General features: G+C 44.3%; 2 protein-coding genes across 2 annotated transcripts; one reads left to right on the top strand and one right to left on the bottom strand.

Moving 5' to 3' along the window:
• The first annotated feature begins 13,256 nt into the window (after positions 1-13,256).
• LOC123047126 (crossover junction endonuclease EME1) lies at positions 13,257-20,291 on the top strand. Its single transcript, XM_044470618.1, has 11 exons — positions 13,257-14,267; positions 15,143-15,291; positions 15,390-15,455; positions 15,546-15,699; positions 15,823-15,929; positions 16,653-16,828; positions 17,358-17,421; positions 17,495-17,613; positions 18,858-18,947; positions 19,667-19,781; positions 19,878-20,291. The coding sequence occupies exons 1-11, from the start codon at positions 13,352-13,354 to the stop codon at positions 20,028-20,030; spliced, it is 2,109 nt and encodes a 702-aa protein (XP_044326553.1). The 5' UTR covers positions 13,257-13,351; the 3' UTR covers positions 20,031-20,291.
• Positions 20,292-22,102: 1,811 nt separating this feature from the next.
• Positions 22,103-23,382, bottom strand: LOC123042430 (uncharacterized). Its single transcript, XM_044464884.1, has 2 exons — positions 22,782-23,382; positions 22,103-22,687 (listed from the first exon to the last, which is right to left on the bottom strand). Exons 1-2 carry the CDS (start codon positions 23,287-23,289, stop codon positions 22,296-22,298), a joined length of 900 nt encoding a protein of 299 aa, XP_044320819.1. The 5' UTR covers positions 23,290-23,382; the 3' UTR covers positions 22,103-22,295.
• Positions 23,383-24,558: the final 1,176 nt, after the last annotated feature.

The following is a 24,558-nucleotide window of genomic DNA, read 5'->3' as shown; positions in this document are numbered from 1 at the left end:
TTAGCTTCAAGCCTTCAGGAATACGGTAGACTGCACGGAGCTATGCGCAGTGCAGTTTACACTATTTCAAAAGGCTTGAAGCAAATTAACGAGCATTGCACCTCTTTTTTATTTTTAGTAACTTATTACAACTCCAGACTTCTTCTATTATGGCAAAAACTAATTGCACGTCGACATTTTTTTTAAGTTATAACTCCAGACTTTGACCATCAAGTTTTGCAGAAAAGAAAAAATAGCAGAAAAGAAGAAAAACTATAGCTGAAAAAAAACTATATAAAAAACTACTCAGAAATAAATAGAAGAAAATAAATATAGCAGAAAACAAAAAACTACCCAGAAATAAATAGAAGAAAAAATAAAGCAGAAAAGAAAAAAATTATATTTGCTATTTTTCAATCGTTTACAAAATGACCGTGAAATTGAAAATCACTACAAAATGAACTCTGAAAATGTTGAATTTTGGCAAACTAGATAAAAAACTACTCACAAATAAATAGAAGAAAATAAATATAACAGAAAAGAAAAAACTATACAAAAAACTACGCAAAAATAAATAGAAGAAAATAAAGCAGAAAAGAAAAAACTATAAAAAAAATTGGGGCGCTGCCCTGTGGGCCTGATAGGCCACAGGTGTGTAATTACAGGCCTTAAAGGCCGAGCAGACTCACAGGGCAGCGCACAGAGTTTAGGCCCACAAGCCTGCTATATAGAGGAGTTCGAAGTGGTAGCCGCGGCTGGGTTTATAAACCAGTGCGGCTGCCCTTCGCCCGGCGAGGTGGGACTAAACTTTGGGGTGGCAGCGCGAAGCCTTTAGTACCGGTTTGAGCCACCAACCGGTACTAAAGGCCTCATCTTCCCGCCTCTTCGCCTGGCCAAAGTTGGCCTTTAGTACCGGTTGGTGGCTCCAACCGGTACTAAAGGCCTCTCCTATATATACAACACTTGCGAAAATTTCATTCTCCCTCTGTTTCTTCCTCTGTTTCCCCATTGAAGCACCGCCCGCGCGCCCCGATCGATCAACGCCGTCGCCGTCGCCGCCCCCGTCCCCGTCGCCGCCCCCGTCCCTGTCGCCGCCCTCGTCTCCGTCGCCGCCCCGGGCCCGTCCCCGTCGCGCCGTCCCCGCGTCGCCGCCCCCGCGTCACGCCCCGGCCCGTCACCGCCCCCGGCCGTCGCCTCGCCGTCGCCGTCGCCCCGCTGTGAGCTCTCCCCCTCTAACCCCTCTCCCTCGCCCCCGGCGGCCACCATGGGCGCCGCCCCTCCCCGAGCCCATACACACACACACACAAGCATGATGAACACACACACACACACACGTACATATGTATGAATTAATGCATGTATATATTAGTATATACGTATTTTGTATGTTTAATTAGTTTAGATTATTTAGATTATTTTTTTCACTATTATATATGTATGAATGCATGTTAGATGGATATAATTAGTGTTTTTCAGTTTTTTAATGGATGTATAGAAGTTGTGTTTTCTGTTTTTAGTGTTAGATGCTTAATTAGTATGAAATAGTATATAGATTTTTGACATATGCAATGATAGCATAATTAGTGTTATATAGAAATGTTAGAAATTTTAGTTATCAAAATCCAATCATTAAAAAATGTTACTTTTTGCGGGCATATAGCTAGTATTTGTTCTCGATGATGCCCGGCCCGGATCCTCGTCGTCGACCCGTCCGCGATGACGTCCAGCTGACCCATGTCCGGGACTGGGCTCCGCCGAGCTGGCACTGGGAGGTGCTGCTTGGAGGGGCGCGCTGCTTGATGAGGAACCCGGCCCCGGGTCCCGTCGTCGACCCTAATCTCGTTTGGTGGCGTTCGCGTGGGCCAGTTTCGGTGCGGAGGGACCCGGCCCCGCCGGAGGTGGTACGTCGCCGTGTCAGGGAGGAGGACGAGCACGTCCATCGCTACATGGTTGCGTTAGAAGGCGGCAGGTTCTCCAATACCTGGCAGTTTCTTCAGGGATCTCACTTCAGCTATGATCCTGTGAGGGTTCCTTCTCTTTGGGTGTCCACCGCCCGCGCCGCAGGAACCGCGAGTGTCCTAGATTCTTCTGTAGTATTCGATCTTTAATTAGCTACCTAGCCAGTGATGTACTATTCAATATTATATATTATTCGAGACGATGTATTCGAGATTATATCTATTATTCTAGACGATGTATTCGAGATTATATCTATTATTCGAGACGATGTAATTTGAATACTAAATTGTTTTATATTTCTTTTGGATTAGTTAAATAAAATCTATGGCAGACAATACCGACAGAGAGGGAGAACAGACCATGTTCGATATGATACGCGGACTAGATGATGATAGAATGAAGAAGAAGGTTATGACGGCTCTGAATTTCTAAACAACACCGGAGAGGGTGATATGATATTCGATCGCGACGACCGAATTGATGAAGTCATGAACTACGATTATGACGATGACGAAGAACATGTTGATCCTGAAACAACAAAGACCGGCGAGGTATATTTATATAAGCAGGCATCTGGTGATCATCACATGTTTTAAATGACTTGAAGATATATTAACGAATCGATCTTTGTTCTTTCAGCCATCCGGATCGAGCAAATCTTCAGGCAAAAGGACGAAACGAGGCCCGAACAAAAAGTTGAAGGAGGGCGTAAAGTACAATATCGAGGCAGTCAGACCTAATGGCGAACCATTAGCGCCTAAGAAGATTGCGGACAAGTTCGTTCGTCAGTGCGGAGTTATTGTGAAGGATCAACTCTCGATCAAACTTCAAGAATGGAGAGAGCCAGCAAAGCCACGTCCAGATGTTACTTTTGTCGACAAGAATCAAAAAGATCCGCTTTGGGATACTCTCATGGAACATTTCACCCTACCAGATCATTTCACAAAAGCAGATGTGCAGAAAGTCAAGGACGCTGCTCTTAGGAAGATGGCGGTTGCATTCAAGAACCACAAGAATCGTGAATGGGACAAGTACGTCAAGGGAGGAAGGAAGACTCCAGTATTCGAGGGAACACTAGAGAACCAACGTGCTCATTGGGACGATTTCGTGAAATTCAAGGATTCGGAATTAGCTAAGGAACGATCGAGAATAAACAAGAAGAATGCCGAAAAAAAGGATAAGTTCCATAAGCTGGGGCCAGGTGGCTATGCGGTGGCAATGCCTAAGTGGGATAAGTCTGAGAAAGAGATGGAGGATGCAGGTGTCACTCTGGTTACTAAGAGCTGGGCCCCCAGGTGCAGGACTTGGTTCTATGCGCATGGGGGGGAGTTGGACCCGAAGACAGGCAATGTTTCGACGAAGGCAAGTCTGAAGGGAGCCGACGATGCGATACTTGTTGCAATAGAAGAGGCACGATCGGGGGTGTTCCAGCCCAACAGATAGAACGACGAGCTTACGCGTGCCCTGGGAAATCCTGAACACCCAGGAAGAACACGAGGCAATGGCACTATTCCGTGGTATGAGGGGTTTTCCGACTGGAACACCGACTACAGAACCCGTGCGAGAAAGAAGATTGCGGAGGAGAAGAAGAGGAAGATGGAGGAGGAGCAGAGGAAGTGGGACTATGAACGCCTTCAAGGCCTAGAAGCAAGTCAAGCGGAATTGGCAGTCAAATTCCAGCGGCAGCAGGAGCAGATCGACTCACTTACCCAACAAAGGGGGTCTGAGCAGCTGCAGCAGCTAGCGGATGATCCAGCATTGGATAGCACCGCCCCATCCATGCTGAGAAGCAGCGTGGGTTCCGCCCCGGACGACGCAATGCTGGGTAGATACCCCGTGGATGACATCACGGAGAACACTAACTGCGAGCTACACGTTAAAATAACGAACATATCCATGAAGGTGGCGGACGCCGTTGCTTTTACAAATCCCCCCGAGGCAACCTTCCATTGCAACCCATTCCAGCGGGCTATGCTCGTGTCTTGGTTGATGAGGTGGTGGACCCACCATATTCGGAGCTACAGCTTGACATTCCTGGAGGTGACGACGAGCGCTTTCTCGGAGAGGCCAAACATCGTATCATCCTATGGAAAAAGGATTGCATCATCTTTCGAAGGCCACCGACACCGCGTCAGCCGACTCCTTGTTGAAGTCCGCCACCGAGTCAGCAGACTCCCGCTCCTGCAAGTCCACCAAGTCCGGCAAAGTGTCAGGCCACTCCTCCTCCAAGTCCGGCAAAGTGTCAGGCCACTCCTCCTCCTCCAAGTCCGCCACAGCGTCAGACGTCCACTCCTCCTCCAAGTCCGGCACAACCTCAGGCCACTCCTCCAAGTCCGGCACAGCTTCAGGCCACTCCTCCTCGTCCAACTCAGCCCCGTCAGCCGTCTCCGCTGCCTCAACAATCGCAGAAGAGACACCCCACAGCTATGGTGCGTAGCGGTACGAGTCGAGGTAGTACAGGAAGTACAGGCGGAGGCAAGCGATATAAATATGGTCCAAGCCTCATGCCTCTTCCGCAGAGGCCTAATAACAAGTCCGAGGAGGAAAACGCAGCCATATCGAAGGCCGAGGTGGAAGCCCATTTTGCACTGAAACCGCCACCGCCGCCAAGGGAGAAAGTGCCTGAGGAAACGATTGACCACTTCATTCGTATGGCTCAACCATCAGCTCCCAAGCCTGTTGACACAGACTATGAGCGCCACATCAGGAAGTTAAATCGAGCACGTCTACATAAGGAGGCGAGCTCGGGATCGATCAAACAACAAGCAGCTGTCAAAATGCGGGAAAACCATTCCCCAGTTGGGAGAACAGGCGGCGCAATCGATCCCCTCGCTTGTTGTGCCAACAACACGTGACAGTACGCGCGCCCAATATTATTGTGGGCAAATAGTTTACGTTCCCGAGGTGGGAAATGTGGTAATAACCAAGGACCATATAATGCAGGCTGAAGTTCTCAACATCACTGTTGGACAACTCCTCGAGATCGAGCCCATGTCTGTGCTTAGAGAGGATGAAATAAAACGGAAATATGTCCAGGGCCAACCTTTGGTCGAGCCAGACAAGGTCAAGAACCTCCGAACGAGAATGTATGAATTGCATCAATGGTACATGAACATTACCAAGATTTCAGATCGATTGTCCCTCATGGTGAATGTCAAGGAGGAGCATTACTTCTATGAGAAAGCTCTGTCCGTTGAGTATTCTGAACTGTTTCAGTTATACAATCAAGACGCACTCGACAAATCTATCGTCAGTTGCTATTGTCTGTAAGTGATTTCTTTCTGTAATTTAAGTCTCAAGTTAGCTGTAGTGATCCTTTTGATCAATCATTACCTGTAATTATCCTCACTATATTCTTTTCTGTGGTATTATGCAGGATGAAGATGTATGAAATGAGAAAAGGTGGACGCTTTGGCATTGGGTTCTTTGACCCAAACACCGTTAATGAATACACATGGCGGATAAATCCACATCATCAAAAGGACATAGAGGACAACATGCTAGAGTTCTTAAAGCGCCTCAAATACAATGAAGATATACTACTTCCTTACAACTTTCAGTGAGTCACACTGTTGTACTACAAATTCTCTGTTTTTGCCTACTAGCTAGCTACATGTTTTTGCTTACATATGCCCGCTTAATTAAGACATGCAAACGTGTGTGCATGCAGATTTCACTGGGTCTTGTGTATCATTAAAGTTGACGACGAAACAGTTAAAATACTGGACTCACTACTCAAAGCAAAAACTGACTATAACATCTTGTTTGGGATAGTCAACAGGTAATTTCAATCATTATTAACTATATATCTCGGCCTATTTAGTTCGTCATTTCATGGTATGAACTATTTAATAACCCCTTTATTCATTTTCTTTGTCGGCGGGCAGGGCTTGGGCAAGGTTCATCAGCGTCACGGAAGGTGAATGAAAAAAAACTTAAATGGTTTCGACCCAAGGTAAGTAATTAAGTAGTACTAGCTAGCTAGCTAGCTGCCATCTCTTTAATTATCATGCTTGATTAATTATTATCTGATCAAATTCCATTCTTGTAAAGGCCCTGAAGCAGGCGCAGGGGACTGATCTGTGTGCATTCTGCGTTTGCGAGAACATTCGCATGATGGCGTCCGAAAGGAGCAGATCTCAAAGACAGAAATGGGTACGCTTGTCAGAACACTATTCACAATTTTTACACCATTATCGATATCTAGTCACACAACTAATACACATGCATATTGATCTCCTTCTTAACAGTTCAAAGAGGTGCGGGAGAAGCTCCTAGAAATGGAGCGCGTAGAAGCACTTCAAGAGGAAATAGCGGGATTTTTGCTCGACCAAGTCATAAATCCGAAGGGAGAATACTATTACCCGCTACCGCCCCCATGAAAACCACTTCCAATTGTCATCGTGCTCCGAAGGCACCAATTAGGCTAATGCCACTGGCTCCGAAGGAACCAATTAGGCTAATGCCACTGGCTCCGAAGGCAACATGCATATGTAGGAGAAATTGTATATAGCTATACATGTGTGTATGTGTGAATTAATTAATATGGTGGTTTGTGAGACATTGATGATATATATATGCATGATTGGTTCTACTAGAAATTCTATATATATATATATATATATATATATATATATATATATATATATATATATATGCATAACGTGTACAATGTGTAGTATCGTAAAATACCAGCAAACAAAAAAGAATTAAAATGGAAACACAAAATTAAATGAACAAGAAATCATAAAACTAAAAACCCCTAAACCTTATAGTACCGGTTGGTCTTACCAACCGGTACTAAAGGGCTCCAGGCCCCCGGAGCTGGCTCATGCCACGTGGTTGCCCTTTAGCACCGGTTCGTGCCGAACCGATACTAAAGGGGGGGCTTTAGTGCCCACACTTTAGTGCCGATTATGGAACTGGCACTAAAGGGCCTTACGAACCGGTGCTATTGCCCGGTTCTACACTAGTGCTAGTAGGTTTCCAACATGGGAAGAGAGGGGGAAGGAAGGAGAGGGAGAGAGGGAGAAGGAAAGGGGGGGCACCGCCCCCCTTCCCTTGTCCTATTAGGACTCAAGGGGGGGCAGCCCTTCTGCGTCCCTCTTCTCTCTCCACTAAGGCCCATCAAGGCCCACCAGTTCCCCTGAGGGGTTCCGGTAACCCTCCGACACTCCGGTTTTATCCGAAACTTCTCCGGAACACTTCCGTTGTCCAAATATAGTTGTCCAATATATCAATCTTTATGTCTCGACCATTTCGAGACTCCTCGTCATGTCCATGATCACCTCCGAGGCTCCGAACAATCTTCGGTACATCATATCACATAAACTCATAATACCAATCGTCATCGAACGTTAAGCGTGCGGACCCTACGGGTTCGAGAACTATGTAGACATGACCGAGACATGTCTCTGGTCAATAACCAATAGCGGAACCTGGATGCTCATATTGGTTCCTACATATTCTATGAAGATCTTTATCGGTCAAACCGCATAACAACATATGTTGTTCCCTTTGTCATATGTATGTTACTTGCCCGAGATTCGATCATCGGTATCTCAATACCTAGTTCAATCTCATTACCGGCAAGTCTCTTTACTCGTTCCGTAATACTTCATCCCTCAACTAACTCATTAGTCACAATGCTTGCAAGGCTTATAGTGATGAATATCACCGAGAGGGCCTAGAGATACCTCTACGAAACACAGAGTGAAAATCCTAATCTCGATCTATGCCAACCCAACAAACACCTCCAGAGACACCTGTAGAGCACCTTTATAATCACTCATTTACGTTGTGACATTTAGTAGCACACAAAGTGTTCCTCCAGTATTGGGGAGTTGCATAATCTCATAGTCTGAGGAACTTGTATAAGTCATGAAGAAAGAGTAGCAATGAAACTGACACGATCATAATGCTAAGCTAACGGATGGGTCATGTCCATCACATCATTCTCCTAATGATGTGATCCCGTTCATCAAATGACAACACATGTCTATGGTTAGGAAACATAACCATCTTTGATTAACGAGCTAGTCAAGTAGAGGCATACTAGGGACTATATGTTTTGTCTATGTATTCACACATGTACTACGTTTTCGGTTAATACAATTCTAGCATGAATAATAAACATTTATCATGAATTAAGGAAATAAATAATAACTTTATTATTGCCTCTAGGGCATATTTCCTTCAATCCGCACTGGCAAATTCCTAACTCCTCAGTCACAACAAATTCCTCAGAGACCAGAAGATCTTCATCTGTGTTACTGAAGAAATTGACTGAACTATATGAGATTTCCAATGGCTTCACTCGAAAGGATTGGGTAGGTGTAGGATTTTGGTATGAGCATCACTTGGAAAGTGTTTCCTTAGTTTTACCCCGACCCCATTTAATAGTACGGTGTTTTCTATGACTCAAGAAAGAGAAAATAAAACTATGAAAACAAAATTCTTCACGCTTCATAGTCCTCGCATTAATACCAAAGTCTTCAAGGTCACACAAATTTTCTCAGTTTCAAAGTCTTCAAGAAAACCATAGTCTTCAAGTGAAGACATTCATTTTTAGGGCTCGACTTTCATTGTAAATATCAAACTCCTCATAGACTTCTAGAACATGTGTACACTCACAAACACATTAGTCCCTTAACCTATAAGTCTTCAATACACCAAAATCACTAAGGGGCACTAGATGCACTTACAATCTCCCCCTTTTTGGTGATTGATGACAAATAGGTTAAGTTTTCAATGGGGATAAACATATAAAGTGTAAATACTAATATTGAGGAATTTGATTGCAAGATATAGAAGAACTCCCCCTGAAGATGTGCATATTTGAGGAATTTTCTTTGGATAGCAAATGCACATTGTAGAGTAAAATCATGGAGATCTCCCCCTATATCTTGTAATTCATACACGCATTTGACATATAACATGAAGATTTTGAAATGCGTGATGAAATATGGTGTCTGACGAAATTCAACATGCGTGCATTAAGGTACTTGAGGAAATAAGAATGCAGAAAGCAGACAACAGTATCAGAGCATCATAGGACTTAAGTTTACAACTCATCAGAGCAAACACCTAAGAAGAGCAAGAGTTATAACTTAACGAAAAAACGCCCATATAAAAGACCTGCTTGAAGACTAACTCAAATCCCCCCTTTTTCATCAAATGACCAAAAGGGACGAAAAATGAGGACTAACGCCCCAGAAGAAAATCATCATGATGTCGATGGAAGAGCGCCAACGTTGTTGGGGTCGTCCGTTGATGTATGGCATGCCGCAGTGTCGTTCAAATCTTCAGCTTCATCCGTCTCACGCGATGAAGAATATGAACTTGTAACCAGATGAGGAACTTTGACTTTCTTAAATTTCTTCGAAGGTGGCTGAGACCAGTCAAAGTCCTATTGGAAGCCCATTTGCTTGAGATCTTCTTCACTATATAGGTGAGACAGAATAGCCCAAGAGCGGTCGAAGACTTCATGCAAGTAGTAGTGATTCTTCTTCACAGTGTTTTGCGTGACAGTCATGTTCTGAAGAATTGCACCAAACCGACGATTGACCCACTTTTGATTGCGATCGAACTTCTGATGAAGACTTAGAATAAGCTCACGATCTATCATCATTCATGGAGCAGTGGCTTGAGGAACTGGCTTTGAAGCTTTTGCGGCAGAGTCTTGGGTTGCAGAGTCATCATTGGTGGAATAAGATGCATATAAGAGATCAAAGAAGACTCAAATAGTATTTACAGATATAATTGATCATAAACTCGCAATTCAACGGATCCCAACAAACACACCGCAAAAAGTTACATCAAATAGATCTCCAAGAACATCCAGGAGAACATTGTATTGAAGATTTTACAAAGAGAGAGAAGAAGCCATCTAGCTACTACCTATGGACCCGTAGGTCTGTGATAAACTACGCACGCATCATCGGAGGAGCACCAATGAGGATGATGAACCCCTCTCTGTGTTCGTTTTCCCCTCCGGCAAGGTGCCGGAATACGGCTCTAGATTGGATCTCGTGGTTCTGGAACTTGCGGCGGCTGGAATTGTGTTTCGTCAACTCCCCCTAGGGTTTTTGGAATATTTTGGTATTTATAGAGCTGAGAGGCGGTGGAGAGGGCACCCGTGGGACCCACTACCCACCAGGGCACCCCAGGGCCCTCTAGCGCGCCCAGGTGCCTTGTGGGCCCCACATGCCTCCCCTCCTGCACTTCCTTGGCTCCCAAGTTGTCTTCTAGGCCAAAAAAATCCCCAAAAAATTTCACTGCATTTGGACTTTATTTGATATGGATATTCTGCAAAGTAAAAAACAAACAAAAAACAGCACCTGGCACTGGGCACTATGTCAATAGGTTAGTCCCAAAAAATGATATAAAGTTGCTATAAAATGAATGTAAAACATCCAAGATTGATAATATGACAACATGGAACAATCAAAATTTATAGATACATTGGAGACGTATCATGTCCCGCCAGAATTTATGTAGAAGATGAACACTAGCTGCGCGATCCCGATGATGAACAATAGGCTCACCCTTGCTAAGGGTTTGTTCCCCTTCGTCGTTGCTCACCGAATCAAGATCAGGTACCCGTCTCCTTTAAGTTAGTGACTCCCGACACCTTGAAGGGATTGTCTTCAACAACAACAACGTTGGTATGGTGACCAGGTGCAAGGAGCACTGCGAGGCATTTACCATGTATCGTTTGGGTGTTACCTCTGTTTAAGACTTTTCTGCTGGATGTTTAGTTTAAGACTTTCCTGCAACTGTTCGTCAATTTAATTGCATATGAGTAAGACTGGTTTACGCCATGCATGTTATTAATTTCCTATGTTGTGCATGTTTGTGTGCTGGTAACCCCACCACTCTAAGATCACAAGTCTTGCATGTAACCAAACAAAACTTTACATCTACACAGAACAAACTTACAACCAAACACCATTGTGTGTGTTTCTGCTCAACTAGACTGGAAGGGACGTATGCAAACAAACTATGTGCAGAATATTGTTTTTTGCCTGTTTCCATTCAGCCTCTCTGAGTCAGGCCATAGATGCAAAGGGCTCAAAATCCATGCAGTATACCAAATGCATCCTTAGCCATTGCCTCGTTCCCCTAACATCAGCATGGACTCAGATCCTCTAACTTTGGGAGGGAAGTTAGGGATGCCCTGACTTCCGTTGGCTTGATTTTCATAGCCCGCGTTCTAATATGATGATTTGTAAGCATATTTATCTACAGTGATCTATAAAGAATAATTAATCTATATCGATTCATGTTCCTCTGATTTGCCTTCCTCATTTTATACAGAGAGTGAATTGTAGACTGACTTGCCTCCTCCAAGTCAGAGGATCCGGTTTCCATCTGCTTATGTTTTGGTGCTCTCTAGGAAGAATGCCAATTTATTTTGATGCAAGGAATGTGTATGTGATGGTCTTGTAAAATGATTGTGATTCCTTAAATGAAATTTATGTTGAGCCTCCTTTTGCTCAAGAGAAGAAGGGAAGGGACAAAAGTGACAATACATTTTCTCTTTTCTTTTATTTTTCTTTAGGAGTATATATTTGCTCTTATTTTTGTAAATCCTTTTATCTTTTTGAAATATTATTGAAAAAGTTGTGACATTTGGATTTGGAAGGCTTCAATGCATCCCTGACCTATGCACAATGTAATATGACAATATGCAACCACGTTTTTAGATGGATGTCGATTTGCAAGTTCTAGCTTACGATATGATTTATATACAAGAAATTCATAGTTTCAAGAATTCTGAGGTACCACAAGATGAAACCTGAGGAGTTGGGAATACTTTTGTTGTTTTGCATGGTGGTCCCTCGTTGTCCTGGGAGATAGTTCCGATTGTTGATGTTTTATTCGAATTCGAAAGTGCCAGACCTATATATTTATAAAGAAAGTAATCCAGCTCATTGATTCCTACCACTTAATCTTAATTTATTGTATCTTCCCGAGAATCCAAGGCCAACAGTGAGCATGCCATGGCCAAGAAACCTGATTTTAAACCCTTTTTTGTGAGAAGATTTTTAAACTCACAATGACCTACAAACGACCTCACTCGATGAAATGTTTAAGTTCCCACCACCTGGTAAGCGGAGGGCTGACTAGTCAATTTGTGTCAAAACACAATGTCTCTATATAAAAAGTATCCATCATATAAAGGTTAAAAGCAGACAGAGGCAAAACATATAGACTTTAATTCCCATTAATACCGTAACCATTTGAATGTGGACGATCAAAACAAAAAATAAAACAATGTTTTTTTTAGAATCATAAAACAATGTGTTGTGAGTGCGCGCTGCACAGGAAAACAACGGGCTAGAATGTCCAAACTAGCATCTTGTGCAATGCATCCAAAATCCATTATGCTTTTTTTTGGGTAAAAACTTCCAATCTACATATCATCAATCATGATAGTACAACAAATACTAGAAATAACAAAAAATATATCTAGATCCATAGACCACCTAGCGATGACTACACGCACTGAAACGAGCCGAAGGCGCGCCGCCGCCTCGCCCTCCCTCACTGGAGCCGGGCAAAACTTGTTGTAGTAGACAGCCAGAAAGTCGTCGTGCTAAGGCCATATAGGCCAGCGCATTAGAACAACAACCACCATCATTGAAAGTTTAGATCGAAAGGATCCAACCTATAGACACATGAACACAGACGAACAAAAATACTTGATCAAATCGGAAACAAATCTTCACATGCCCTCCCATGAAACATAGGAGAGTATCGCTTGAAACATTTCTTTGGCGCGCTGGCCTAATACGTTTTACATTTATGTTTGTTTTCAATTTTTGTTGTACATTTATGAATGTTTTCTTTCCTTTCTGTTTTTTTAAGTTTTACATTTGATCATTTCATTCTAATTATTTTTCTTCCCTTGTATTCCTTCTTAAAATATATGAATATTTTTTCAAAGTACATAAACAGTTAAATGTATGCATGTACTTCCTCATATGCATGAATATTACTTCTATTGTACATGAAAACTATATTATTACATTAATATGTTTCATTTTTGTAAATATATGAATATCTTATTAGCATTTCACAATTGTTTTTCAAATATATGAACATAGTTTTTGGTTACACGTGGACATTTCTCCTATTATTAAACTTTGGTTTATAGGAGGTATACTCCTATTAGAAACTCCATTTCCCCTTTTCTTTTTTTAGTCGAAACACACACCCGGAAATTCCAATTTTTCCTTAAAAAACGAGGAAAAAGTGTGCCGGTTGACGGGCCGCGCTAAATGCAGCCCATGAGGAACACCTTCAGGCGACGCGGCATTCCCGTTGCGGCAAACCCCACCCCAAACCCGAAACCCTCGCCCGCCTCCGGCGGAAACCCTCGATTCCCCACCCCACTCCCCACTCCGAAATGAGTTCGCCGGAGGACGCCCTGGGAGACAGCGCCCTGGCGCCGACCATGGCCTCGCGTGTCTCCGCCGCCCGCATCGCCGTCGTCGAGCTCGAGGACGACGACGACGACACGGCCGCCTCCACCCCGGCCCCCCGCTCCCGCGCCTCCCGGGGCCTCCTCGACGCCTCCTCCTCCTCCCCGGCCTTCCCCAAGCGCCGGCTGCCGATGTCCCCCATCTGCATCGACGATGACACGCCTCCTCCCCCGCCGAAGCGGCGGGAGCCCGGATCCGCCGCGCCCGGGACCGGGACCCCCCCGTCGTTCGTCCCGTGCTCGCTCGCCCCCCGCCCCCGCGTCGCCGCCGCTCCCGGTTCTTTCTTCCCGAGCCCGTTCCGCGCCGCTGCTTTGCAGATCCCTGGGCGGTCTGCCCCCGGATCTGTCGACCTGGACATTGTTGTCCTGGAGACGCCGGGCTACACCCCCGTGCGCCGGGTCGGGGCCTCCCCGGGGCCCGTCCCGTGCTCGCTCAGCCCCCGCTCCGGCGGCGATGGTCCGCGCACGCCTGATTCTGTTCTCCGGCGCAATATCGACTTCGAAGATGCCGCTGATCTGGGGATCCCCGGGTCGGCTTCCCCCGGCTCTGCCGACCCCGACATTCTTGTCCTGGAGACCCCGGGCTTCACCGCCTCCCGCCCGGCCGGGCCTTCCAGCGTCCCAATCGGGACTCCGCCGTCGTTCGTTCCGTGCTCACTCGCCCCACAGTCCCGTGGTGCTGCTGTTCCTAATACGCCTGTTCTACCGCGCGCGTTCGACTTTGACGCTGCTGATTTGGGGATCCCTGGGCCGGCGTTCCCCGGATCTGTTGGCCCCAACGCTGAGACACGTTTCTTCACCAACTCGCGCTTGGATGTGGCAGGCCCCTCCACTTTTCGAGGTTTCTTTTCTGCCGCCCCTGCAAATACATTCTTGTGGTGAAATTCTTAACTAGAACTAGGCTTGTAGCTGCCTTTTATTTTAGGCTTGATAGCTGAACAATGGTTATCTTGCCAAGAAGTGAGCAGTGTGTACACTGGCTTCATCTATGAAATTTGCTACGGGGCAAGAAGATACTCCCTCCGTTCCAAAATAGATGTCTCAACTTTATACTAAAGTTAGTACAAAGTTGAGTCATCTATTTTGGAACGGAGGGAGTAGATGGGAATTGGTTGTGCTCATGCTTAGGCTGCAAGGCATTTAGCTTTGTGTCATGAGAGGCAAAGTGGGTGTCTTTTTTAGAAAAGACTGACAAGATAGGTGTTGTTTTGTGCAATTTGAGATGATTTGTTAGTTGTTTTTTTGTTTTAGCGTCTCTTCTAGATACAGGCCAAGAAGGTGCAAATTCCTTTGCTGACTTAAATAGCCCAAGAACATTTGAAATTCCGAACTGCAAAACAAAATGCAATCTTTATTTATTGAGAACGGTATAATCTTGATCCTTCAGGTCGTGTAGAACAAGTGACTTCTCTACCGCTCAAGTTCATGTCAACTAATATTTTGGATAACATGTCAGTTCGTAGTATCGAACCCTAACTAATATATTGTTTGTGTTAGTTTTCTTCAGAGATGAGTTTTTATTCACACGAATATCAAGAACTTCAGCTCTTGCGCCTTAGAGCGGTTTAATTTTATATTCTCCATTTCTTATATGGAGGCGCCTTATGCCGCCCCATTAATTAATTTACTAGATGGTGGCATGTTCTGGACTCATTATAACTTGGATTCACCTAGGCAGGAGCAGTAACTCTAATAGTCTAATTTGTGCCTTTTCAGGAGCTTCTTCCCCGATATCTTTGGACAGTGATGATGAGCTGGATGACTTTGGGTACAAAGAGCCATCAGACAATTTGATTTTACCCTGTGAAGAGCCCATGCAGGAAGAGGAGCGAAACGACAACACAGAACAAGGAAACACAAAGCAGGTCTGGCTGAGTAGCAAAGCCTGACAATAAACGAACTTCTCAATTCAAGTTTCACAATAGATGCAACTTCAGCAATAAACCTCTCTTTCATTATATAGGAAAGGATGCGACTAATAAAGGAAGGGAAAGCGAAAATGGTTGAAGAAAAGAAACGACAGCGGGAGGTCTGTCTCGTTAAGCATTTTACAAACCAATGTTTACCGTGTTGCATGATAGAGAGTGCAGAATATAAGAGCGTGCTGTTTACTTCGCAGGAAAATAAGCTCATGAAAGAGGCTATTAAAGCTCAAAAGGCAGAGCAGAAGAAGTATGCAAAAGAAAAAGAAGACTGGGAATCAGGAAAACATGCTTTAAAATCTATTGTTGCTGAGATTGACTCAACAATCATTGAAACTGGCTCAGTTGGAGGTATTTTAATACTTATACCCTGGCCAATTAATTAGTTGCATGAAACTATCAAGTTAGTCTCAATTATCGTGATTTTGTCTCCATTTTTCTCTATTGCTGAGATATTTGGACCTTTGCAAACAGGTAGTCTTCTAACACGGTTTGCAGAGAAAGGCCTTAAGTATCGAGTTCAGGTTAATCCAATCAGAGGATCGATTTTGTGGAAGATGGAGGTTCCTCAAATTGGCCAGGTGCTTGTTGGTCATAACTATAGCTGTCATATTTACGATGAATGCTTCCTCTCTTTTGGTCTAGCCTTTAAAAAATTGTAATCCTCCATTTTCCCTCCGAATTCTTCTGTTCCAAAGGGGCCTTTACTAGATTGCATTCAACTACAATCTTTTATGTGAGACAACTTGAATTCCTGGAACAACACTGATGATAAAGGGGAACAATTGATTAAGCAACTACTTTGGGTAAAGGAAATATCTATATACTCCCTCAGTCCGGGTTTATTAGCCCCCCTCGTATTATGGGTCACTTTGACAATCTTTAACAAAATATGAAGTATATGATACAAAGAGCATATTGTTTGATTTGTATTCTAAAGAGGTTTCCAATGGTATAATTTCTGTGACATATAGTTCACATTTTATTAGTTAAATCTATGGTCAAATTTTAGCCCAAAATAAGAGGGGCCGTAGTAAACCTGGACGGAGGGAGTACATTCCAAGCCATGGAGAAGTAGGATGTAAGTTAAAGTGCTTTCCTGATGTGTCATTTCTGTTAAGCTTCCAGGAATCGAAAAAGTATCTTTATGACACAAAGTTACTGTAAAGATATAGATCCAAGGTTTTGTGACATACATTTAGTCTGGAACCACATAAAAATATCCTTGAGTAGTTAAGCATATCTTTCTGCATAACCAGCACCATGTCTTTGTCATATATCCTAAGTGATATTATTGTGTGCAGGACCCAGCTTCAGTGTCAGAAGTGCCATATATTCTATTTGTGCTTCAAGCTGAGGAATTCTGTGATCTTATCAACAGTGGGTCCTTCTGGGATCATGTTCACCTTGTTCAAGATCGCTATCCAACGTTCACTGTTTGCTTTGTCACTAATAAATTGATGAACTACATAAATAAATGGTTGGTTCTACAAAGTCTGAATTACCTTGTTCTACGGTTTTCTATTTATCTTTATGTCTTATGTTCACTGTTTCTGAAGCCCCTTTTGTTCTTTAAACTATGCTAAGTAGCCGACAACATTATCTATAGCTTTGGCATGCCATTTTTTGCTACTCTTCGTTGTTGTTCACCTAAATGTCCAGTGCAGAGTTTCCGACTGCTGTTACATCCCATTTAGTTAGCTTGATAGTTCATTTTCCCGGGAAAAAAACTTTCTTGAACTGTTAGACCGATAAGTGGGCTTAAACAGGCTTAAATGGCACACTGTTTACATCCCTAATTGTGATGTCCTGTTTATTGTGTAAGCTGGAACCAACACACAAACACACTCAAGCCTGGAACATTATGCGAGAAAATCTGACCTGTATGGTAGTTCTGGATAATATTTTTATTTTTTCTGTAATGTTACAACTTGTAAGTAATAGGAAATGTATTCATCTTTTGTATTTGAAGTATGCTAAAATGTCCTTTCTTTTTTCTCGTGTGTTAGCGAGCGGGCTCAGTATAGGAATGCACCCAATTTTAATAGCTGGAAACGCCCACCAGTGGAAGAGGTCTGTTTCCAACCTTATCAAAATTTTCCTGAACTATCCTTTTATAGAATGTGTAATGGATTTGTTTTTTCAGGTTTTATGCAAATTAGCAACACACCATGTTAAAGTTCACTCAAGGCAATGTGCAGATGAAGCTGAAGTAGCCGATCATGTTGTTGGCTTGACATCTAGTCTTGCAAATTGCAGATTCAGGTAAGCTAGATTTGTTAGATCAGAATTACTTCACCAATGGTCGCCTGTGCTTTTTTTTTTCTGGTTCTAGTCCACTGTACGCTAATTGCTTTGTGTAGTCATTATACTGAATTCGGACTGAAGTTGAACAGTAGCCTATAACATTGATCAATGATCATCGCTATAGGAAGCAAAAAATACTCCCCCAGTGACAACAAAAGCCCCCACGAGAAATCCGAGCTCAATTTTGACCATGAGTTTAGTAATCAACTTATAAGATATGAGTTATATGTACTACAAAAATAATACCCCCTCCGTTCACAGTTATAAGATGTTTTGGATATTTGAATATGGACTACATACGAACTGAATGAGTGAACAAGGACACTAAAATGCATCTATGTACATCCGAATCAGAAAAACGTTATAAGATGTTCTAACGTTTTTAATGTCCAAAACATCTTATAACTGTGAACAGAGGGAGTATCATTGTTCTTTCGAGTACGAATTCATTGATATAATATTTTAATGTCGTATGACTTACGTTTTATTAGTGAAAGTTAGGCTAATTTCAACGTGGCCTTTTATATCTGGACGGAGGGAGTATGAATTACATAGATATAAGCACCTTTTTTATACAGCTGGTGTGCATATTATGCTAGATGGACATACTTGATTTGACTTCAGCGCATCGAATTCAGTTCACATGTTACTCTTCTAGTGGGTATTGTATTAGTCTTGCAGTCGTCTTTCACACTCACCAAACCAAGGGAAAATGTGTCAAGGTTCCCATATACACTGAAATCACAGCTCTAATACTGTAAACTTTCTGCCGAAAGACAAAAATCACATTATCTTGGACCTCTGTTACTCTTCCATTATGGCAGTGATGTTTCATGTAGCAGCCAGTTTGTATTCAGTGCTGTGGTACCCCAAGGTATAATTATGTTGTATCTACCTCCTAATGCCTAATATGGTATGAAATAGTTGTCATGTAGTTCTATTCAATGATATTTATATTTTTGGTGTCACTGGGGTTATTTCCCAACTGAATATGAGCGCACCGTGGAAGGCAAAGCCTTGACCGGAGGTGTGCTTGTTGGTCTCAACGCGAATTTGCCACCTGAGATAAGCTTGGTCCTTAATGACCATCATTATTAATGTTGCACATATTCAGTGATATGATTTTGTATTTTGTCCCATTTTGTCTTACTGAATCTGGAAGCAGCTCCATGTTCCGTTAATGTTTACCCTGACTTGTGCAGGAAACCACTGTCATGGTTATCTGTGCATGCTAATGGTGCAGTGGTCCCTAAAAATTTCATTGATAAAGATCTGGCTAAGAAAGACACGTGGTAAGTTGAACATATACTGAATCAGGTCTCCGTTTGGTTTTCTCCTCCTGATTATTCTACCAAACTGGAAATTGTTCCTGTTCTTGCATATACCGTAAGCTGTGCAATTCCAGTATTCTTCTTTTTGTGCAAGGCCACCTGCACTAAGTTTGGTTGTTGCCTTATTTTTCCTTCTGCAGAATTTTCATTAGAGTCGTAGAGTAATAAGTAAAACAGAGTTGCTTGTTCCTACACCAACGAGTCTCCTTCTCTGCTGTCTAGCCTAGTCTGTCTCGGTACCAGAGTTCTAAACTCTATTAGTATTATGGCCTAGTTCTCCCCATCAAAATTACTATGAAATGAAAACAACAACAACAAAATTCTATATGTGGGTGGGGTGGTTTCAACTCGTACATGTAAGCCAGTCTTGCGCCTCTTGGTTGGACTGGCTTGATTTTGATTTTCATGCTAACTGTTATACTAAAGAAACCGCCTTATAAATGGTCATGCTGTTTAACCAAACCTGAACAACAGGATTGTAATATCGCAACTGCTCTTTAGATGAAACTGTTGGCCATGCTGATGATAATTCCATATTATAATGTTTCTAGTTAAGTCATTCATTTTTAGCATCCAACTAGGCATCCATGCGTAGAACAATATTTTTAAATTCCAGCTTTCAAATCAGAGTTGCATTCCCTTAATCCTATCCAACTTTTCACATAAATTATCCATGGCAGGATGAAGGCTCTAATAGCCATCCCAAAGGTCCAGCCAAGGTTTGCCCTCGCGATATGGAAGAAGTACAGTACCATGAGATCCCTTCTGAAAGTATATATGGATTCCACTAAAACTGTGAGTGCTGCCCATTTTACCACGTTCTAAACTACTGCAATAGCTTGATGTGTTTCTCCTTGCGCGCTCTCAAGTCCTAACCTGTGCATGCGACAGGTTCGCGAGAAGGAGCTTCTGCTGCAGGACCTGATGTGCGAGGACCGCGTAGGCGAGGAAAGCCGAAGGCTGGGACCAGTATGCTCTAGAAGGGTTTACAGGACACTCATGGCAGAAGACGGGGCAGTTGAAGCGGATGCTGCTGCCGAGTAATAACCCTAACGGTAGATCGTGTGATCCTTTCGGACCTGCTAGGCTATATGTATTGGGTGTTGCACCACCAAGCTAAAACTAAAACTCCACGCAGCTATTGTAATGAAGCCATTACGTGCTGTGCTGCACGGTGGCGCTTATTATGTTCCGCGAGACTTGTACGAAAGCGGAACTAGAAGGATCGTATGCTTAGGGGATCGACGAATGGAATGCTATGCTAATATATATGTAATGTAAGATAAGCCAGTCGTGTGTTGTGAAGTTGTGTGTTGGTATTCTGTGATAGAAGGACATTGTTGACTACAGTCAGGAGCTCTTGCAATGCTTTTTTTTATCTAGAACTAGAACGTTCGGGCCTCTATGATTCGCAGTAGCAGGAAAAACACGTGATTTGCTGAATCTTATAGAGCTTGAGTTTGTTTGATTGCATCGTAGAAGAAAACACATGATTTAGGAGACGAGAGAAGGAGGAATAGGGAGGTGAGAAGGAGCAGGGGATTATTGTTTGATGATGGGAGCCTTCCATCAACGGGCACATGAAAGAGATGGAAAGCATCAAAGCGGTGCGAAAGGGAAACACGTCCAATGATCAAAGTGGCGCGGAAGGGAGCACGTCCAATGATCTAACGAAACATCTAATGGTCTAAGCCACGTACCGGAGCTAGTTAGGCAGCTCCGGCGTCCCTCTCGACGGCCGGCCGGCCGGCCTGATCGCGGAGAGCGAGCGACAGAGGACGCTTCACTGGTGGAAGACAGGACGACGGAACGGCATGGCACGGAGGGGTTTGGTCTGGTTTCCTTGCTTGCTGTTGGTACATCGCGGCCGGGCATTAACGGGTGAGCAGTGCTACTCGGGTGCGCCCAGCTCGTCGTACACCCCGTGCGCGACTTCTCGTGGAGCAGAGCAGTGTCTCCGTATGTGGCTTCCTTTAAGCCAAAGGTTGGAGCGTGTGCTCACGGCCGTACACCGCAAGTTGGCGGCTGCCATGCACGTTGCGCGCTAGTGATCGATCCAAGTTGAAAGAGACCGGGCCTCAAAGAATCTGAGATTGTGTTCAAGAAAACAATGCATATCAAGTACTTTTTTTGGGGTGGTATTGTGGTAACGGGAATTTTGGTGACGGCAACGCTTCAATTGCGGCTTCTGCTAGTATTAATTTACGATGATGCTACCCAGCTGACGTTCGCTGGGAGAGGGGTGACAAGCAAACAACATTTGATGACAGTTTTATTTGTGAGGAAAGATGACGGCAATTTTAAAACAAAAAATGCCTTGTGTGAAGAAACTGTCATATGCCGCTCTGAAGAAGTTGTCATCTCCGCACAACTAAAAATGCCGCATAAAATGTTCGCAAATGCCACCCTCCCCGGCGAACATTCGCTAGTTACGAGCATCCTTCATTTTTGGACAATTTGTGATGCCATTCACTATAGAGCTCCTAGGAGGCTAGGAGGACCCGGTCTCTCCGGAACCGATGAAGGTAGAAGTGTTGTCCACTATGTTGGTACCCCTCCGTCTGATTTACCTCGTGTAGGTTGGGTGGTGGCACACGATGCAATCATCAAGATCAATGTGGATGCTAGCTACGTGATGGAAGAAGATTTTGCAAGCACTAGTGCGGTGGCTAGAGATCACCAGGGAGAAGTTTTGTTATCTTCGTGGGAATTCCACCCCATTTGCTCAAGTGTCAAGGAAACGGTGCTTTAGACCTCTTTAGCGAGTCCTTATGCCGTCATTGCCATGCACAAGACAATCATCATCGAGACTGACCGTTTTTTCCTAGACAGGTCAACTTTTGTCGGTTTGAAGAGAGAGACTTGGGGGTCTTGAGCCGCCTTATTCCCCAATGTACCATTGCAAAAGGTGAAACTCGTTGGCAATAGAGTGTCCCATGAGATTGCTAAAGAGGTAAATACACCTGTGGTGTCTGAACTTGCCATGAATGTTCAATCCTATATGTGACAAAAAATTGTAATTAATGATTGTATGATGTTTTCTGCGTCAACATATGGTGATCTTCAAAAAATTAGCAATATCTTATTTTTTTCATTCAATCATATAGAGTTAACTCTCTTGAAAACCGGTTAGAAAATCTTTATTTACAACAATATTAGCAAGTACTCCCTCCGTCCCATAATGTAAGACGTTTTTTGACACTAGAGGGGGTACTAATCTTAAACATCATAATCAGAAGACCAGCATCAACCCATGCAAATGCAAGGACAAATATATCCACAACATCAGCAGTTCGGTAGCAACCAACACTACTTCACGTCGATGGCATTGGCATCATCATGGTGGACCATCCCCATCAGCTCCGCCACCACCTCCTCCGTCAGCTCTTCCAGCACCGCAACCGCTAGCTCGGCGCCGACGTCCCACCGCCCCAGCCGGGCATCCCCTCTCTCGCCGGGCATGTCCAACGGTACGAGGTCGTGCCCCCTGGCCTCAAACATCTCCTCCAAATGTGCAGCAGCGCTGGCAGCACGGTCGGTCCTCGTGGGCGCCGGTGCGGGGTGCGCCATCGTCGTCGTCGTCGTTGTTGAAGTCTCCATGAGGACATCGCCGGCCTTGCTGCTTTCTGTGGCAACTTTCCGCTGGAGCAATGCGGGCTTGCGTGCCGCGTCCAGGAGCTCCCTCAAGACGACGATGGCTTCTGCAATGGTCGCAACTATCGCTGCGTGAGCTTAGTCCATGATCGACGACCAATGGCGCGGATGAAGAGATATGGGGGCTGCGTGCTTGCTTACTCTCGGCGTACGCCCGCGGTGGCTTCTCGAATGGCGGGCGCTCCAAGACGGACACGGGGCTCAGCTGCTTCGACGAGTCGTCGTCGTCGTAGCTTCCTCCCACGTCGTCCTCTGCTTCATCCCCGTGTGCCTCGACGGCGTTCTTTCTTTTGCTCGCCGTCTTCTCGCCTTCGACGGAGCACGGGCCAATGGCGGCCGACCGCAGCCTCTTCTTTCTTTTCGTGGACGCAGGCGCCGCCGAGCCGCGGAGGAACTTGGAGAGGAGGCCGCTGGCGGTGGCGGGCGTTCTCTTGCTGGCCGTCACCCGCCTCGGCGCCGGGGAGGTGCCTCTGCTCCTCGGCCAGCAAGGTAAGGAGGCAACGCCGCAGCCTCCGGCCGCGTCCAGGGTGGTGGGGGAGCAGCCCTTCTCGAGGAGGTAGAGGTGAAGGGAGAACGGCTCTTGCTCCTCCTCCAGGAGCTCCGACAGGCGGCGGCTGCTGGCGGACGGCGACGGTGAGGGGCCGGCCATGGGCTCGGGTGATCCGGTGGTTTGGTGGAGTGGACGGGGCCGGATGGCAGAGACGTATGGAAGGCAGGGGAGCTTATAAAAAAAGACGCGAGGGAAGGGAAGATGGTGTGTGAGTGTGGGAGAAGAGGCACATCACAACTTTCTTTCAAGTAGTTGCACAAAAGAGGTAGACAAAGGGGTGATTCACATGATTCCTAAAACGCATGAATATAAAAGCGCAAGAGTTAGGGTTAATTTCAATTCTTTTGACACCCAAAATTCACCAAATTGACAGGAATTGCCTTTTTTGAGGAAATTCTCAATTTACACCCTCATTTTTTGACATCATTGCCACATTTACCCAGCGAATTTTTCCCAACTGAGTTTTGTCGTCCGTTTCCTAGAGCGCTCATGAGATCCAAGATACCAAAATTGCAAGATACAGACGTATGATCGAAACACGCCAAACGGGAAGGGTTCAAATGATTGTACCCGAGTATTTTGCACCTCCATGCAAAAAAAAAAGAGAAGAAGAGTATTTTGCACCTACTGCATGAAGTTTGCACACCAAGGAGTAAAGTTCAAGGCCACCTTCACTGTGCTCGTGTGAAAACCGCTCTAGTACCATCTAGATGAAAAGTTCAAGTCCGGAAGGCCACCTTTGTTGAAAACACAACATATCAAACTCTCTATTGTCATTAGTTCATTTGTATTCCGTGGGGATTATTAGAATTCAGTAAGCTCAGACTTGTTCAAATGTAGTTTTTCAAAAAGCGAACATGATACGGGAGAGAGCCATCCAATTCTTAGAGCATCTCTAGCAGATCCCGTATACCGTCATCCTGCAAATGTCGTTTACAGTATCCCATAAACAAAATGTGCGATCCGACGGACGGTTTGGCAGAACAGATCCCGTAAACTTTGCCGGACTTCTAACTCGATTTAAACATCTAGTCCGCGCCATCCAGTTGATCATTAAAACTACTAGGACACTTCAGACATACCATAGTTCATACAAGCAAATTTAAAACAACTAGATAGATAGTTCAAGCTAGCAGATGAAGGAAATATGCCCTAGAGGCAATAATAAAGTTGTTATTTATATTTTCTTATATCATGATAAATGTTTATTATTCATGCTAGAATTGTATTAACCGGAAACTTGCTACATGTGTGAATACATAGACAAAACAAAGTGTCCCTAGTATGCCTCTACTTGACTAGCTCGTTAATCAAAGATGGTTATGTTTCCTGACCATAGACATGTGTTGTCATTTGATGAACGGGATC

Source organism: Triticum aestivum, chromosome 2B, assembly GCF_018294505.1.
Source record: "Triticum aestivum cultivar Chinese Spring chromosome 2B, IWGSC CS RefSeq v2.1, whole genome shotgun sequence".
Lineage (NCBI taxonomy): Eukaryota > Viridiplantae > Streptophyta > Magnoliopsida > Poales > Poaceae > Triticum > Triticum aestivum.
The sequence above is the reverse complement of the archived record's forward strand: the minus strand, read 5'-3'. Positions and strand labels throughout refer to the sequence as shown.

What these genes read in the sequence shown, in the direction of transcription:
- LOC123047126 (XM_044470618.1), top strand. Translation starts at nt 13,352, where the DNA reads ATGAGTTCGCCGGAGGACGCCCTGGGAGACAGCGCCCTGGCGCCGACC. An exon ending in AGGTTCCTCAAATTGGCCAG is followed by an intron (nt 15,930 to 16,652) that starts GTGCTTGTTGGT and finishes TATTGTGTGCAG; the next exon opens with GACCCAGCTTCAGTGTCAGA. An exon ending in CTGGCTAAGAAAGACACGTG is followed by an intron (nt 18,948 to 19,666) that starts GTAAGTTGAACA and finishes TATCCATGGCAG; the next exon opens with GATGAAGGCTCTAATAGCCA.
- LOC123042430 (XM_044464884.1), bottom strand. Translation starts at nt 23,289, where the DNA reads ATGGCCGGCCCCTCACCGTCGCCGTCCGCCAGCAGCCGCCGCCTGTCG. An exon ending in ACCGCGGGCGTACGCCGAGA is followed by an intron (nt 22,688 to 22,781) that starts GTAAGCAAGCAC and finishes CGACCATTGCAG; the next exon opens with AAGCCATCGTCGTCTTGAGG.